This window comes from Ranitomeya imitator, chromosome 7, assembly GCF_032444005.1.
Source record: "Ranitomeya imitator isolate aRanImi1 chromosome 7, aRanImi1.pri, whole genome shotgun sequence".
NCBI classification, from domain to species: domain Eukaryota; kingdom Metazoa; phylum Chordata; class Amphibia; order Anura; family Dendrobatidae; genus Ranitomeya; species Ranitomeya imitator.
This window is the reverse complement of record NC_091288.1, coordinates 224,176,598-224,196,551: the sequence shown is the minus strand read 5'-3', so window position 1 is coordinate 224,196,551 and position 19,954 is coordinate 224,176,598. Positions and strand designations below refer to the sequence as shown.

General features: G+C 48.8%; 1 protein-coding gene across 1 annotated transcript in view; it reads right to left on the bottom strand.

Annotated features, from left to right (window-relative positions):
* Positions 1–19,954, bottom strand: part of LOC138646058 (uncharacterized) — a 33,106-nt gene that overhangs the window by 7,744 nt on the left and 5,408 nt on the right. The window contains exons 3-7 of the mRNA XM_069735528.1: positions 7,428–7,508; positions 7,284–7,355; positions 6,948–7,083; positions 6,326–6,437; positions 6,090–6,208 (exon numbers count right to left, since the gene is read on the bottom strand). Of these exons, the coding sequence (XP_069591629.1) occupies positions 6,090–6,208; positions 6,326–6,437; positions 6,948–7,083; positions 7,284–7,355; positions 7,428–7,508 (520 nt within the window). The remainder of the gene's footprint in view (positions 1–6,089; positions 6,209–6,325; positions 6,438–6,947; positions 7,084–7,283; positions 7,356–7,427; positions 7,509–19,954) is intronic.

Here is a 19,954-nt window from a genome sequence, read left to right as displayed (position 1 = left end):
CATTGTAAAGCTGTGACTGATGAGACCACCTCCCAGAGAGACACGCGACAGCCAGCGAGGGCGGCGGCGAGAACAACAAGGGACACCAGCAGCACAGAGGATGTCAGGAGAGCAGTGCGCTGATCTTATAGGGAGGTCACAGACTGAGGAGCAGGATCCCCCAGCAGCACAGAGGATGTCAGGAGAGCAGTGCGCTGATCTTATAGGGAGGTCACAGACGGAGGAGCAGGATCCCCCAGCAGCACAGAGGATGTCAGGAGAACACTGAGCGTTACATAGTGTGAGGAGCAGGATCCCCCAGCAGCACAGAGGATGTCAGGAGAGCACTGAGCGTTACATAGTGTGAGGAGCAGGATCCCCCAGCAGCACAGAGGATGTCAGGAGAGCAGTCTGCTGATTCAGTGCCGCTCACATACAAAGAGTTAAAGGGAATGAGACATCAAAGTATTAATGTTTAATATTTTAATGGTACAAAATATATAAAACGATTTGAAAAGTTTTGATATTTTCCACTTTTAAACACCAGAGGGAGCCACTGCTGACAGTGAACTGCTGGCTCACTTTCCATCCAGCGGTGTGTGCTCACGTCTCACTGGCATCACTGGGATCTGAGCGCAGCCATGACATGATGGCTCCGCTCAGATCACAGACATTACAGCTGAGTGAGGGAAATTATAACATGGTGCTGGGCTGCAGTCACAGGGCACAGCTAGTGCGGCCGCAGTATGGAGGAAAGGGTTGGACAGAAGTCTCCTGTGACTCTTGTATTAGGGGTGTATAAATCGTGTGCGCTGACAGTCAAACACCAAACATGAATATCAGTTAAAGGAAATATATGTTTCTGCCCCTTCTGAGAGTAGTATGACATAAGCGCAGAGACCCTGATTCCAGCCATGTGACACTTACTAGGCTGCTTCTCATAGTTTTTGTAAAATACAATTTTTTTCTGCTGCAGATCTAGCAGTACTCTGACTGCTGAGCTGTGTATAACCCCGCCCTGCCACGAAAAACTTCACTTTTTGTCAGGAACTTTCAGCTCTCTTGTGCCCCCTAACCTGCTGGCCAATATGGGTATCATAGTAAGCATGGAAAGTCTACTTCTAAAGCAGATAGATGAAGCTGCAACCCATAATGAGGTCCTGGTTATGGGGGACTTTAACTACCCGGATATTAACTGGGAAACAGAAACCTGTGAAACCCATAAAGGCAACAGGTTTCTGCTAATAACCAAGAAAAATTATCTTTCACAATTGGTGCAGAATCCAACCAGAGGAGCAGCACTTTTAGACCTAATACTATCTAATAGACCTGACAGAATAACAAATCTGCAGGTGGTCGGGCATTTAGGAAATAGCGACCACAATATTGTGCAGTTTCACCTGTCTTTCACTAGGGGGACTTGTCAGGGAGTCACAAAAACATTGAACTTTAGGAAGGCAAAGTTTGAACAGCTTAGAGATGCCCTTAATCTGGTAGACTGGGACAATATCCTCAGAAATGAGAATACAGATAATAAATGGGAAATGTTTAAGAACATCCTAAATAGGCAGTGTAAGCGGTTTATACCTTGTGGGAATAAAAGGACTAGAAATAGGAAAAACCCAATGTGGCTAAACAAAGAAGTAAGACAGGCAATTAACAGTAAAAAGAAAGCATTTGCACTACTAAAGCAGGATGGCAGCATTGAAGCTCTAAAAAACTATAGGGAGAAAAATACTTTATCTAAAAAACTAATTAAAGCTGCCAAAAAGGAAACAGAGAAGCACATTGCTAAGGAGAGTAAAACTAATCCCAAACTGTTCTTCAACTATATCAATAGTAAAAGAATAAAAACTGAAAATGTAGGCCCCTTAAAAAATAGTGAGGAAAGAATGGTTGTAGATGACGAGGAAAAAGCTAACATATTAAACACCTTCTTCTCCACGGTATTCACGGTGGAAAATGAAATGCTAGGTGAAATCCCAAGAAACAATGAAAACCCTATATTAAGGGTCACCAATCTAACCCAAGAAGAGGTGCGAAACCGGCTAAATAAGATTAAAATAGATAAATCTCCGGGTCCGGATGGCATACACCCACGAGTACTAAGAGAACTAAGTAATGTAATAGATAAACCATTATTTCTTATTTTTAGGGACTCTATAGCGACAGGGTCTGTTCCGCAGGATTGGCGCATAGCAAATGTGGTGCCAATATTCAAAAAGGGCTCTAAAAGTGACCCTGGAAATTATAGGCCAGTAAGTCTAACCTCTATTGTTGGTAAAATATTTGAAGGGTTTCTGAGGGATGTTATTCTGGATTATCTCAATCAGAATAACTGTTTAACTCCATATCAGCATGGGTTTATGAGAAATCGCTCCTGTCAAACCAATCTAATCAGTTTTTATGAAGAGGTAAGCTATAGGCTGGACCACGGTGAGTCATTGGACGTGGTATATCTCGATTTTTCCAAAGCGTTTGATACCGTGCCGCACAAGAGGTTGGTACACAAAATGAGAATGCTTGGTCTGGGGGAAAATGTGTGTAAATGGGTTAGTAACTGGCTTAGTGATAGAAAGCAGAGGGTGGTTATAAATGGTATAGTCTCTAACTGGGTCGCTGTGACCAGTGGGGTACCGCAGGGGTCAGTATTGGGACCTGTTCTCTTCAACATATTCATTAATGATCTGGTAGAAGGTTTACACAGTAAAATATCGATATTTGCAGATGATACAAAACTATGTAAAGCAGTTAATACAAGAGAAGATAGTATTCTGCTACAGATGGATCTGGATAAGTTGGAAACTTGGGCTGAAAGGTGGCAGATGAGGTTTAACAATGATAAATGTAAGGTTATACACATGGGAAGAAGGAATCAATATCACCATTACACACTGAACGGGAAACCACTGGGTAAATCTGACAGGGAGAAGGACTTGGGGATCCTAGTTAATGATAAACTTACCTGGAGCAGCCAGTGCCAGGCAGCAGCTGCCAAGGCAAACAGGATCATGGGGTGCATTAAAAGAGGTCTGGATACACATGATGAGAGCATTATACTGCCTCTGTACAAATCCCTAGTTAGACCGCACATGGAGTACTGTGTCCAGTTTTGGGCACCGGTGCTCAGGAAGGATATAATGGAACTAGAGAGAGTACAAAGGAGGGCAACAAAATTAATAAAGGGGATGGGAGAACTACAATACCCAGATAGATTAGCGAAATTAGGATTATTTAGTCTAGAAAAAAGACGACTGAGGGGCGATCTAATAACCATGTATAAGTATATAAGGGGACAATACAAATATCTCGCTGAGGATCTGTTTATACCAAGGAAGGTGACGGGCACAAGGGGGCATTCTTTGCGTCTGGAGGAGAGAAGGTTTTTCCACCAACATAGAAGAGGATTCTTTACTGTTAGGGCAGTGAGAATCTGGAATTGCTTGCCTGAGGAGGTGGTGATGGCGAACTCAGTCGAGGGGTTCAAGAGAGGCCTGGATGTCTTCCTGGAGCAGAACAATATTGTATCATACAATTAGGTTCTGTAGAAGGACGTAGATCTGGGGATTTATTATGATGGAATATAGGCTGAACTGGATGGACAAATGTCTTTTTTCGGCCTTACTAACTATGTTACTATGTTACTATGTTACTATGAATTTGACTGAGTATTTTGCTTATAAGACAAAGGGATCCTTGTAGGGAAAATACATTCAGCTCTTCTAGTTCTAGCAGGCAATAAAAACTAAGCTTTCCAAACTGACCATTTGCTGGAAGGGAGGGGGGTGCCAGAAGGATTTGGTCCTACAGAAACCAATGATGGGAGGAGTAGTAGACCAGCTCTGGCTTTATCCCCCGAACAATGGAAAATAATTCATATCTTCTTGACAGTCCCAGCACTGATTGGCAGCTTACTCCATATGACCCTGCCCACACCACTGATCGGTAGCTTCATGTGTGTACTGTGCATAGCCAGAAGGCTGCCAGTAATCTCTTGCTGATAAAACTGTAGCAAGCAGCCCATTAAGTAACACATTACTAGAATCAGGCTATCTGCCCCCACATCATGCTGAGATTACAGCGCAAAGGGCTGATAACCGATTCCCTTTAACTGATTCTGGAAAAAAAAAAAAGCTTCATTAATAAGGCTTGAGGATTTTTCTCCTAATAATCTGGAGTTCAATTTCATTGTTGATTTTGACTGATTTTGTAGGAATTTGAAAATAATATTTTTCATGACATTAATGAGAGTAAAGCAGCGGAGAAATCATCCATGAGAGTCAGCGCCCCCCGAGATTTCCAGCCACGTACTGGACAGAAGTCGCATTAGACAGCTGGATATGTCTGCCGGACAAGTGACGAGAAAAGAGAAAGTGGCTACTAAAAGTCCGCAGACCGAGAGTGGCCCCACCTTGAGAGCGGGAGGCCGAGTCTCACTGATGATACACTCACTGCCCCATCCATCAACAGCGAAGCAAGGACCACCGCCAACCCTTCACGAGCCCCTCACTAGTATGTAGACACAGTATATATAGTGGTAGTCCAACTCAGGTATACAGAGGTACAAAAATAGGAACACCGTCTCTTTAAATCTTCGATTGGTTTATTATTATGTGGCATAAACCAGCAAGAAGGGAAAATAAACACAGCCCTTCAGGCTAAAACAGGAAAAACAACAACAACAAAAAACAACGCTGCAACACAGTCCATACTTATGTGGGTAACATCCCGCTCTGGAGCCACACAGGTTCAGTGTTTCCTCAGGACACAAAAACCCACTGGAGATTCCACTCTCCAGTCTTGCTGACCAAACACTGCCTCTAGAGCCCATGTGACTCCGTCATGTGACTGACCACATGACTGTGACCTCACACAGGTCCTGTCAGTACACAGCGGTGCAAGTGGAGATAAGGTGGACACCATCCCACCAACTCTATAGATGTCCACAAAAAGCCAGCCCACGTATGAAACTTTAACTTAACCATCACAACACGTAGTGTGCTGGAGGAAAATATTCTGGCTTCATACCACTGATGCCATTAAGCGCCTCTCCCCTCTATTACATTACTAGTGATTTTGTCATAGTATGGATCCACATGCACTGGGTCATATCATTACCAATAAAGCATAAAGATATAAAGATCACACAGGAGGACTGATCTTCTCAGGTATAAATTCTATGTTTCACCCTATTGCAGCATGTGGTTCAGATATGCCGAATATAATCGGGGGGTCGCCTGGATGTTTAAAAGGTACAGCAAAATCTTTTGCATTGGAAAGATCACAGTTTTGTTCTTTACACATTGACGCCTTCTACATGAAGGCAGGAAATAATTGTGACCACACAATAAGGTTTCTGGAGATGATTCTTGCCAAAAATTATTTTCCAATCGAGTTTGATGACTGCAGGGCACAGCGATGGGGTCACCAGCCGCCCCACGTGTCACAAACACTTATCTCAGCATTTGAAGATAAACTTGTATTTTCTCATTCTTCGTCACAAGGTCTGAGGATATGAGTCTTCTTCGTGGACGACATTTTTATTTTGTGGAGAGGGTCGTAATTTGATCTGGATCGATATGCAGAGTGCGCACAACTCTCGCCTATTATGTTTTTCATCGAGACCATTAGGGAGGTCATTTTTCAGATGCAGAAGAATTGTAATGAATAAATTAGGTGCTAGAGTTTATTATGAGTTACTGATAACAATAATCTACTGAGAGGTGAAGGTTTTCATGCCCTAAACTTTTACAAAGATTAATGGGAGCGCGGCGTGGACTTTTCCCTAATGGTAAAGACTGGATGATGTGGGAGATGAAGGAGGACGATCCCACGGGAACAAAAGGGATCAGGAAACTGCTTGTTATAGTCGATCTGATACGATTGGGAAGGTGAAGAAAGAACTGAAGTGAGGAGCCGAGTTACAGCTGCGACCACATTCCTCCGAAGGGAAAGACATAGAAGCCAAAGAAGAAACAAACCCATTGGGGACGAGCACATGGAGCAGGGATATTGGAGCAAAAGCTGAGCAGAACTTCGAAGAGTCTGAGGAGTTTTTCGGATTTATCAGGATAACACATTTTGGGTTGTCAGGAGTTGTCAGATATTACCTATGACGAAGAACTCCACGCGCTGACACATTGTGACGCTGTCTGGACTGTCAGGGAGCAATGTCACTTTCCACGAGGCGACGTTCAGGATGAGAGACAAGGCTTCCCGGAAGGCAGATCTGAAAGTAGAGGCACAACATCAGCGAGAGCGGCCACTGGGGCCGTGTGAGGTCATGTGTGTGAGGTCATGTGTGTGAGGTCATATGTGTGAGGTCATATGTGTGACATCACGGCACCTATTAAATGATGTCATCCTCTGGAAATATAGCGATGTGATGGGCACATCGGGGAGGATGACCGACGTCAACTCAACCGCATCTGATGTGACGGTCAGACTTCTCCCTACAACTGGAGAGAAAACGAACGAGAATCATCATCATCATCATCATCATCATCCAGTAAAGTCTTCTGCCACTAATGGAAAGACAGGGATCAATGCAAGAAACAGCATCTCCATTAAAAAGTGATCCTCGTCTAATACTACAGTCACCTCCAGGGCTGCGGTCACTATTCTGCTGTTACATCAGGTCTTATCCTCCAGTCACCTCCAGAGCTGCAGTCACTATTCTCCTGTTACATCAGGTCTTATCCTCCAGTCACCTCCAGAGCTGCAGTCACATTATGTCTTAATGCTGTCTGACTGCAGCTCTGGAGGTGACTGGAGAAGACATAAGTAGCCGCAGACTTGTAAATGTAGCTCTGGAGGTGATTAGAGTCCAGGACATGATGTGTTTCAGGCCCAGTGCACGGTGCCCGCAGATGGAGGGGAGGTTATTGGGGCGACGTTGCTTCCGGCATCAGCTGCCGCAGGTGGGTCAGACCTGTGCGTGACATGTCGGACCTCTGCACAATAGACACCTGTGAAGTCTCCGGCCAGGGGCAGATTAGGATCCGTCACCAGCACCGTGTCTCCTGCCGCCACAGGTCCATGCTTCCCCTTCAGATCCCCGACTGTACAGAGCTGTGGATTCTGCACAGTGCACCAGTTTCGAGTCTAGACAATAAGAATGATGGGGGTTATTGGTGACCAGAAGTGTCCTGACTGTGTGCTCCCAGATCACCGCCCTGACCTCTGCCCCACGATATCACAATCTCCGTAATCAACGTTGCGGCCTCCAACACCAGACGTTTCCAGACTCTAGAAGATTGAGTCCACACAGGAGGACATCTACAGTCCTCTGCCGAGGGTCTCACCTGGCTGGGGACGTCGAATGGATTGTAAGGTTCTCCTCTCCGCTCCGCGCTGTGGATGAGCCATTCCAGGGTCTAAACCATAGGGACAGTTATATGGCGCCACTCACCCTGGACATCGCACCTGTATGGGGAGATTTACCTCACCTTTCCTGAGATCAAGGGCAATTGTAGATCCACCAAGATGGTCGTCTCTCCAGACGCTCCGTCCGGGTACACCGCCTGACGCTACAAGAGGAGACATGAGACAAGTGGGTGACTTAGGTCGGGGTCACACTTGTGAGATCAATGCGAGAACCTTGCACGAGTCTCTCGCATCAATACCCGGCACTGCCGGTGGCACTCGGACCGGAGCGTTCAGCTGCATAGAAACATATACAGCCGCACGCCCCTGTCCTGAGTGCCGGGTATTAATGCGAGAGACTCGTGCGAGTCTCTCGCATTGTACTCGCAAGTGTGACCCCGGCCTTAGGGTGAGTGATAGCCACCAGTAGTGCTCCCGACAGAGGGAGTCAGCTGCTGCTGGGACGTGGACCTCTGATGTGTCTGTAGTCGTGGAATGTTTCACGGTTTCAGTCTCTTACATGATGTTGGTGGTCTGTGTAATTCCCACTGTGAATGTGTCGCAGAGAAAAATCTTTCTTAATTAAATAGACAAAATGTAATATCTCTGTTCCTCTTGCTCTATAAACCGCACCCTGAAGCCATACACTACCTGCAACAGGCGTCCAATCGGCCCGTATAAATGACCGGTGGTGGCAGCGAGTGCCGTTACTTATTGTGGAGCTGGCAGTGACCGTACCGGGGTTATATATTTTCCATTCATTAAAATCGGAGGTGTATATACCATACGCTCACTGGGTGCGTTTAGTGGCCCCGTCAGGGCATACATCCAAACTAGACTGCGTATGGGTATCCACCTCCTGTAGGCGTAGACTCCCAAAAATGATGCTCGACAGAACACACGTTCACTCTGCCGTCTCCAATAAAATCTATGGCCCCATCGGCGCATGCACCCGAAATCCGTTTTACTGGGGGTTCAGAAATGAACTCCAAAAGGGGCCTCTGAACGGGTGCAGAGACACAATGTGAAAGCTCCCATAGTTCCCCAACAACCGGCCTAGTAGTGGAAGCTGCCGCGGCCTCGTCCATCACTCATCAGGCAATTGTGTTATTCTCCTGATTGGAGGCAGCGCAGCTATGTCCTATGCCAGCGGTGGGATCTCCCCGGTGTTCTCCTTGACACTATGGGGTCACACCCTCCACACACACTGGCTCACACCTTTTGTGAAGCAGATCTGAAATTTTCGTCTTTAATGGGAACATTATAGGCTGATTGTTATTAGCAGAACTCGATATTCCTGTTATGTGATGTAGTCACCTGAGCTGTCAACGAACACAACCCACAGGTCTGCACGGACAGGAGTGACAGCGCCACTGAGTGACATCACCACACTGGACTGTACTGACAGGAGTGACAGCGCCACCGAGTGACATCACCACACAGGACTGTACTGACAGGAGTGACAGCGCCACCTAGTGACATCACCACACAGGTCTGTACTGACAGGAGTGACAGCGCCATCTAGTGACATCACCACACAGGACTGTACTGACAGGAGTGACAGCGCCATCTAGTGACATCACCACACAGGTCTGTACTGACAGGAGTGACAGCGCCACCGAGTGACATCACCACACAGGTCTGTACTGACAGGAGTGACAGCGCCACCGAGTGACATCACCACACAGGTCTGCACGGACAGGAGTGACAGCGCCACCGAGTGACATCACCACACAGGTCTGTACTGACAGGAGTGACAGCGCCATCTAGTGACATCACCACACAGGACTGTACTGACAGGAGTGACAGCGCCACCTAGTGACATCACCACACAGGACTGTACTGACAGGAGTGACAGCGCCACCGAGTGACATCACCACACAGGACTGTACTGACAGGAGTGACAGCGCCACCTAGTGACATCACCACACAGGTCTGTACTGACAGGAGTGACAGCGCCACCTAGTGACATCACCACACAGGACTGTACTGACAGGAGTGACAGCGCCACCTAGTGACATCACCACACAGGACTGTACTGACAGGAGTGACAGCGCCACCGAGTGACATCACCACACAGGACTGTACTGACAGGAGTGACAGCACCACCTAGTGACATCACCACACAGGACTGTACTGACAGGAGTGACAGCGCCACCTAGTGACATCACCACACAGGACTGTACTGACAGGAGTGACAGCGCCACCTAGTGACATCACCACACAGGACTGTACTGACAGGAGTGACAGCGCCACCGAGTGACATCACCACACAGGACTGTACTGACAGGAGTGACAGCGCCACCTAGTGACATCACCACACAGGTCTGTACTGACAGGAGTGATAGCGCCATCTAGTGACATCACCACACAGGACTGTACTGACAGGAGTGACAGCGCCACCTAGTGACATCACCACACAGGACTGTACTGACAGGAGTGACAGCGCCACCGAGTGACATCACCACACAGGACTGTACTGACAGGAGTGACAGCGCCACCTAGTGACATCACCACACAGGTCTGTACTGACAGGAGTGACAGCGCCACCTAGTGACATCACCACACAGGACTGTACTGACAGGAGTGACAGCGCCACCGAGTGACATCACCACACAGGACTGTACTGACAGGAGTGACAGCGCCACCGAGTGACATCACCACACAGGACTGTACTGACAGGAGTGACAGCGCCATCTAGTGACATCACCACACAGGTCTGTACTGACAGGAGTGACAGCACCACCTAGTGACATCACCACACAGGACTGTACTGACAGGAGTGACAGCGCCATCTAGTGACATCACCACACAGGTCTGTACTGACAGGAGTGACAGCACCACCTAGTGACATCACCACACAGGACTGTACTGACAGGAGTGACAGCGCCATCTAGTGACATCACCACACAGGTCTGTACTGACAGGAGTGACAGCACCACCTAGTGACATCACCACACAGGACTGTACTGACAGGAGTGACAGCGCCACCGAGTGACATCACCACACAGGACTGTACTGACAGGAGTGACAGCGCCATCTAGTGACATCACCACACAGGACTGTACTGACAGGAGTGACAGCGCCACCTAGTGACATCACCACACAGGACTGTACTGACAGGAGTGACAGCGCCATCTAGTGACATCACCACACAGGTCTGTACTGACAGGAGTGACAGCGCCACCTAGTGACATCACCACACAGGACTGTACTGACAGGAGTGACAGCGCCATCTAGTGACATCACCACACAGGACTGTACTGACAGGAGTGACAGCGCCACCGAGTGACATCACCACACAGGTCTGTACTGACAGGAGTGACAGCGCCACCTAGTGACATCACCACACAGGTCTGTACTGACAGGAGTGACAGCGCCATCTAGTGACATCACCACACAGGTCTGTACTGACAGGAGTGACAGCGCCATCTAGTGACATCACCACACAGGACTGTACTGACAGGAGTGACAGCGCCACCGAGTGACATCACCACACACTGGACTGTACTGACAGGAGTGACAGCGCCACCTAGTGACATCACCACACAGGACTGTACTGACAGGAGTGACAGCGCCATCTAGTGACATCACCACACAGGACTGTACTGACAGGAGTGACAGCGCCATCTAGTGACATCTCCACACAGGTCTGTACTGATAAGAGTGACAGCGCCACCTAGTGACATCACCACACACTGGACTGTACTGACAGGAGTGACAGCGCCATCTAGTGACATCTCCACACAGGTCTGTACTGATAAGAGTGACAGCGCCATCTAGTGACATCACCACACAGGACTGTACTGACAGGAGTGACAGCGCCATCTAGTGACATCACCACACAGGACTGTACTGACAGGAGTGACAGCGCCACCGAGTGACATCACCACACACTGGACTGTACTGACAGGAGTGACAGCGCCATCTAGTGACATCACCACACAGGTCTGTACTGACAGGAGTGACAGCGCCATCTAGTGACATCTCCACACAGGTCTGTACTGATAAGAGTGACAGCGCCATCTAGTGACATCACCACACTGGTCTGTACTGACAGGAGTGACAGCGCCATCTAGTGACATCACCACACAGGTCTGTACTGACAGGAGTGACAGCGCCATCTAGTGACATCACCACACTGGACTGTACTGACAGGAGTGATAGCGCCATCTAGTGACATCACCACACAGGACTGTACTGATAAGAGTGACAGCGCCATCTAGTGACATCACCACACAGGACTGTACTGACAGGAGTGACAGCGCCATCTAGTGACATCACCACACAGGACTGTACTGACAGGAGTGACAGCGCCATCTAGTGACATCACCACACAGGTCTGTACTGAGAGGAGTGATAGCGCCATCTAGTGACATCACCACACAGGACTGTACTGACAGGAGTGACAGCGCCATCTAGTGACATCACCACACTGGACTGTACTGACAGGAGTGACAGCGCCATCTAGTGACATCACCACACAGGACTGTACTGACAGGAGTGACAGCGCCATCTAGTGACATCACCACACAGGACTGTACTGACAGGAGTGACAGCGCCACCTAGTGACATCACCACACTGGTCTGTACTGACAGGAGTGACAGCGCCACTGAGTGACATCACCACACAGGACTGTACTGACAGGAGTGACAGCGCCATCTAGTGACATCACCACACTGGACTGTACTGAGAGGAGTGATAGCGCCATCTAGTGACATCTCCACACAGGACTGTACTGACAGGAGTGACAGCGCCATCTAGTGACATCACCACACAGGTCTGTACTGACAGGAGTGACAGCGCCATCTAGTGACATCACCACACAGGTCTGTACTGACAGGAGTGACAGCGCCATCTAGTGACATCACCACACAGGACTGTACTGAGAGGAGTGACAGCGCCATCTAGTGACATCACCACACAGGACTGTACTGACAGGAGTGACAGCGCCATCTAGTGACATCACCACACTGGACTGTACTGACAGGAGTGACAGCGCCATCTAGTGACATCACCACACAGGTCTGTACTGACAGGAGTGACAGCGCCATCTAGTGACATCACCACACAGGTCTGTACTGAGAGGAGTGATAGCGCCATCTAGTGACATCACCACACAGGACTGTACTGACAGGAGTGACAGCGCCATCTAGTGACATCACCACACAGGACTGTACTGACAGGAGTGACAGCGCCACCTAGTGACATCACCACACTGGACTGTACTGACAGGAGTGACAGCGCCATCTAGTGACATCACCACACAGTACTGTACTGACAGGAGTGACAGCGCCACCTAGTGACATCACCACACAGGACTGTACTGACAGGAGTGACAGCGCCACCTAGTGACATCACCACACAGGACTGTACTGACAGGAGTGACAGCGCCATCTAGTGACATCACCACACAGTACTGTACTGACAGGAGTGACAGCGCCACCTAGTGACATCACCACACAGGACTGTACTGACAGGAGTGACAGCGCCACCTAGTGACATCACCACACAGGACTGTACTGACAGGAGTGACAGCGCCACCTAGTGACATCACCACACAGGACTGTACTGACAGGAGTGACAGCGCCACCTAGTGACATCACCACACAGGACTGTACTGACAGGAGTGATAGCGCCATCTAGTGACATCACCACACTGGACTGTACTGACAGGAGTGACAGCGCCACCTAGTGACATCACCACACAGGACTGTACTGACAGGAGTGATAGCGCCATCTAGTGACATCACCACACTGGACTGTACTGACAGGAGTGACAGCGCCATCTAGTGACATCACCACACAGGACTGTACTGACAGGAGTGACAGCGCCATCTAGTGACATCACTGTACATGACTATACTGATAAGAGTGACAGCGCCACCTAGTGACATCACCACACAGGACTGTACTGACAGGAGTGATAGCGCCACCTAGTGACATCACCACACAGGTCTGTACTGACAGGAGTGACAGCGCCATCTAGTGACATCACCACACAGGACTGTACTGACAGGAGTGATAGCGCCATCTAGTGACATCACCACACTGGACTGTACTGACAGGAGTGACAGCGCCATCTAGTGACATCACCACACAGGTCTGTACTGACAGGAGTGACAGCGCCATCTAGTGACATCACCACACAGGTCTGTACTGACAGGAGTGACAGCGCCATCTAGTGACATCACCACACAGGTCTGTACTGACAGGAGTGACAGCGCCACCTAGTGACATCACCACACAGGACTGTACTGACAGGAGTGACAGCGCCATCTAGTGACATCACCACACAGGACTGTACTGACAGGAGTGACAGCGCCATCTAGTGACATCACCACACAGGTCTGTACTGACAGGAGTGACAGCGCCATCTAGTGACATCACCACACAGGACTGTACTGACAGGAGTGACAGCGCCATCTAGTGACATCACCACACAGGACTGTACTGACAGGAGTGACAGCGCCACTGAGTGACATCACCACACAGGACTGTACTGACAGGAGTGACAGCGCCACCTAGTGACATCACCACACTGGACTGTACTGATAAGAGTGACAGCGCCATCTAGTGACATCACCACACAGGTCTGTACTGACAGGAGTGACAGCGCCACCGAGTGACATCACCACACAGGTCTGTACTGACAGGAGTGACAGCGCCACCTAGTGACATCACCACACAGGACTGTACTGACAGGAGTGACAGCGCCATCTAGTGACATCACCACAGGACTGTACTGACAGGAGTGACAGCGACATCTAGTGACATCACCACACAGGACTGTACTGACAGGAGTGACAGCGACATCTAGTGACATCACCACACAGGACTGTACTGACAGGAGTGACAGCGCCACCTAGTGACATCACCACACAGGACTGTACTGACAGGAGTGACAGCGCCACCTAGTGACATCACCACACAGGACTGTACTGACAGGAGTGACAGCGCCATCTAGTGACATCACCACACTGGACTGTACTGACAGGAGTGACAGCGCCATCTAGTGACATCACCACACTGGACTGTACTGACAGGAGTGACAGCGCCATCTAGTGACATCACCACACAGGTCTGTACTGACAGGAGTGACAGCGCCATCTAGTGACATCACCACACAGGTCTGTACTGACAGGAGTGACAGCGCCACCTAGTGACATCACCACACAGGACTGTACTGACAGGAGTGACAGCGCCACCTAGTGACATCACCACACAGGACTGTACTGACAGGAGTGACAGCGCCACCGAGTGACATCACCACACAGGTCTGTACTGACAGGAGTGACAGCGCCACCTAGTGACATCACCACACAGGACTGTACTGACAGGAGTGACAGCGCCATCTAGTGACATCACCACACAGGTCTGTACTGACAGGAGTGACAGCGCCACCTAGTGACATCACCACACAGGACTGTACTGACAGGAGTGACAGCGCCACCTAGTGACATCACCACACAGGTCTGTACTGACAGGAGTGACAGCGCCATCTAGTGACATCACCACACTGCTCTGTACTGACAGGAGTGACAGCGCCATCTAGTGACATCACCACACAGGTCTGTACTGACAGGAGTGACAGCGCCACCTAGTGACATCACCACACAGGACTGTACTGACAGGAGTGACAGCGCCATCTAGTGACATCACCACACTGCTCTGTACTGACAGGAGTGACAGCGCCATCTAGTGACATCACCACACAGGACTGTACTGACAGGAGTGACAGCGCCATCTAGTGACATCACCACACAGGTCTGTACTGACAGGAGTGACAGCGCCATCTAGTGACATCACCACACAGGACTGTACTGACAGGAGTGACAGCGCCACCTAGTGACATCACCACACTGGACTGTACTGACAGGAGTGACAGCGCCACCTAGTGACATCACCACACTGGACTGTACTGACAGGAGTGACAGCGCCATCTAGTGACATCACCACACTGGACTGTACTGACAGGAGTGACAGCGCCACCTAGTGACATCACCACACAGGACTGTACTGACAGGAGTGACAGCGCCATCTAGTGACATCACCACACAGGTCTGTACTGACAGGAGTGACAGCGCCACGGAGTGACATCACCACACAGGACTGTACTGACAGGAGTGACAGCGCCACCTAGTGACATCACCACACTGGACTGTACTGACAGGAGTGACAGCGCCATCTAGTGACATCACCACACTGGACTGTACTGACAGGAGTGACAGCGCCACCTAGTGACATCACCACACTGGACTGTACTGACAGGAGTGACAGCGCCACGGAGTGACATCACCACACTGGACTGTACTGACAGGAGTGACAGCGCCACCTAGTGACATCACCACACTGGACTGTACTGACAGGAGTGACAGCGCCATCTAGTGACATCACCACACTGGACTGTACTGACAGGAGTGACAGCGCCATCTAGTGACATCACCACACAGGTCTGTACTGACAGGAGTGACAGCGCCATCTAGTGACATCACCACACTGGACTGTACTGACAGGAGTGACAGCGCCATCTAGTGACATCACCACACTGGACTGTACTGACAGGAGTGACAGCGCCATCTAGTGACATCACCACACTGCTCTGTACTGACAGGAGTGACAGCGCCATCTAGTGACATCACCACACAGGTCTGTACTGACAGGAGTGACAGCGCCATCTAGTGACATCACCACACTGGACTGTACTGACAGGAGTGACAGCGCCATCTAGTGACATCACCACACAGGACTGTACTGACAGGAGTGACAGCGCCACCTAGTGACATCACCACACAGGACTGTACTGACAGGAGTGACAGCGCCATCTAGTGACATCACCACACAGGACTGTACTGACAGGAGTGACAGCGCCACCTAGTGACATCACCACACAGGTCTGTACTGACAGGAGTGACAGCGCCACCTAGTGACATCACCACACAGGTCTGTACTGACAGGAGTGACAGCGCCATCTAGTGACATCACCACACAGGACTGTACTGACAGGAGTGACAGCGCCATCTAGTGACATCACCACACTGGACTGTACTGACAGGAGTGACAGCGCCATCTAGTGACATCACCACACAGGACTGTACTGACAGGAGTGACAGCGCCACCTAGTGACATCACTGTACATGACTATACTGATAAGAGTGACAGCGCCACCTAGTGACATCACTGTACATGACTATACTGATAAGAGTGACAGCGCCACCTAGTGACATCACTGTACATGACTATACTGATAAGAGTGACAGCGCCATCTAGTGACATCACTGTACATGACTATACTGATAAGAGTGACAGCGCCATCTAGTGACATCACTGTACATGACTATACTGGTAAGAGTGACAGCGCCACCTAGTGACATCACTGTACATGACTATACTGATAAGAGTGACAGCGCCACCTAGTGACATCACTGTACATGACTATACTGATAAGAGTGACAGCGCCATCTAGTGACATCACTGTACATGACTATACTGATAAGAGTGACAGCGCCACCTAGTGACATCACTGTACATGACTATACTGGTAAGAGTGACAGCGCCACCTAGTGACATCACTGTACATGACTATACTGATAAGAGTGACAGCGCCACCTAGTGACATCACTGTACATGACTATACTGGTAAGAGTGACAGCGCCACCTAGTGACATCACTGTACATGACTATACTGGTAAGAGTGACAGCGCCACCTAGTGACATCACTGTACATGACTATACTGGTAAGAGTGACAGCGCCACCTAGTGACATCACTGTACATGACTATACTGATAAGAGTGACAGCGCCACCTAGTGACATCACTGTACATGACTATACTGGTAAGAGTGACAGCGCCACCTAGTGACATCACTGTACATGACTATACTGATAAGAGTGACAGCGCCACCTAGTGACATCACTGTACATGACTATACTGGTAAGAGTGACAGCGCCACCTAGTGACATCACTGTACATGACTATACTGATAAGAGTGACAGCGCCACCTAGTGACATCACTGTACATGACTATACTGGTAAGAGTGACAGCGCCACCTAGTGACATCACTGTACATGACTATACTGATAAGAGTGACTGTGCTATAGTGCTGGATTCTTTACCCTGCATTGCATAAATCAAACACATCTGACAGAGCTTCCAGTGGTGCTGTGAGAGCGAGGCCTGCCGTGCACAGAGCCTCATGGAGAGAACCGTGGAAGCGGTCCTAGAGTCTCAAGAAGGTGGCCTGTGTGGCTACAAGCCCAGTAGTGCGGAGAGTGGTCACCCAGGCTGGGTGTGCCACATACGGTGGTGTCACGATATTGTATGAAATATATAAGTTTAGTTTCTCTTGTTAGCCCAAGCTGTGGGCTAAACCCCCCCCCTCCTTCCCTTTCACTCAGGCAAGAGCTTGCCTTGTCAATGCATGTGGGGGAGTTTTATTGAAGAAAGGTATTTACGACTGGCATAGCTGCAGTGGAAAGTTGAGCTAGCTAAAACCGGTCTGATTCCCTTCTGTAAATGCAAGAAGTCCTTTGTTCTAATATTGTAAGATATTGGGCCAACAACGTGGGCTAAGAAATACATATTGCTAACGTCCATCGGTGGATCGGTCCGCCCCTCTAAACATGAGCTTCTAACTCCATCAGGTAAAAAGTAGGGATTTCTCTGTAATTATGCATCACCAATAGGACATATTTGATCTCATTAGAATGCCAATGTTAATACGAGATGAATGCTGGGTTTGTTATGACTATGACATGTTCTGTAGCGGAGTTACAGGCATTAGGCAAATTTAGGTTAAATTTAGTTACACTGAAGAGATAGGAGGGTCTGGGAAAACCAGCCCTTTTTGTGATGTCATCAGGATGAGCTATAAGTCTGCTAGGCACCCCAGTATGCAGTCTGTCTGCTGGAGCCTATGTGAGTCTGACTTGAAGAGCTGTTCCTAACCAGAGTCCTAATGCATTGGGACATATGGAACTAGCCTGGTTGCCTGCAATGCTCTGAACACATGTAAGTGTTTTCTCATTTAACCCCTGTTATTTTTATAATTACCTTGTACATATTTTCAATTGTCTCATATTGCAACATCTTTATATAACTGTTTATAAACACTGCCTGAAACCTTTGATGGGGTATATTATTTAATACTAGATTCGTTCTTCCTGTCCTAAACTGTACCCTAAGTCTTTTGAAGGGAATTACACTACTGTTATTGTTGTGTTGGGTTAGCTTCGGACCCGTTTAATCGAAGCTGGTGGCAGCGAGAGTGTGCTGACTGTTGAGTGATGCGGTAGCGACTGCGGCGTTGATAATTATTGTTCCTGCCTGAGTGGGAGTAGTTATCGCGTCGCTGCAGCGTGCCCAATAGCCAGTACATAGCAGGCAGCCTTTCCGGCGACTAATTACCCAGGGTGCAGTACCTCATCTGACCTGAGAGTAAGGGGGCGCCAGAGAGCTGCAAGTGTTAAGTGGAACTGTAAGCGGGATATACATAAATCCCTGCAGTTCGTGGTATATTGTAGAGCAGTGGGATACCTACAATAAGACCCTGCTGTAAACTAAGAGGTCAATAGCCTTGTGTGTGTTTTCTCATCACATTGTGGAGTGGAGGGATAACTAAGATAAGCCCCCCTGCACATGTGATAGCCATCTGTTGGCCTAAAGTCACCTCAATCCGTGACGTGGGGGTGACAGTCACGGTGGGAATCCTGACAAATGGAAAGTTCAAAAACCATATATCTTTGGAACAAGTCCTGCAATTGTGCTACATGTAAAGTACAGACTCTTCGATATGAGACGTCGCTGCATAAAACTGGGGTGAACGCTGTTGGGGAGCCAGTGTTTGCTTACTACCGGCAATACAGGGGGCGACTGTCAATCTGGATTATTTGACCTGTTGCCCCCTCTGTACACTATTAGGTATGATAGCGCCACCACAGGTGTAACAGTGTGGTAGGTAACTGCGTAGTATAGTCTATGTCCCCATAGTGACTGCACAGTATAGTCTATGTCCCCATAGTGACTGCACAAAATAGTCTATGTGCCCATAGTGACTGCACAAAATAGTCTATGTCTCCATAGTGACAGCACAGTATAGTCTATGTCTCCATAGTGACAGCACAGTATAGTCTATGTCCCCATAGTGACAGCACACTGTAGTCTATGTCCCCATAGTGACAGCAAAGTATAGTCTATGTCCTCATAGTGACTGCACAGTATAGTCTATGTCCCCATAGTGACTGCACAAAATAGTCTATGTCTCCATAGTGACAGCACAGTATAGTCTATGTCCCCATAGTGACTGCACAGTATAGTCTATGTCCCCATAGTGACTGCACAGTATAGTCTATGTCCCCATAGTGACTGCACAGTATAGTCTATGTCCCCATAGTGACTGCACAGTATAGTCTATGTCCCCATAGTGACTGCACAGTATAGTCTATGTCCCCATAGTGACTGCACAGTATAGTCTATGTCCCCATAGTGACTGCACAAAATAGTCTATGTGCCCATAGTGACAGCACAGTATAGTCTATGTCCCCATAGTGACAGCACAGTATAGTCTATGTGCCCATAGTGACAGCACAGTATAGCCTATGTCCCCATAG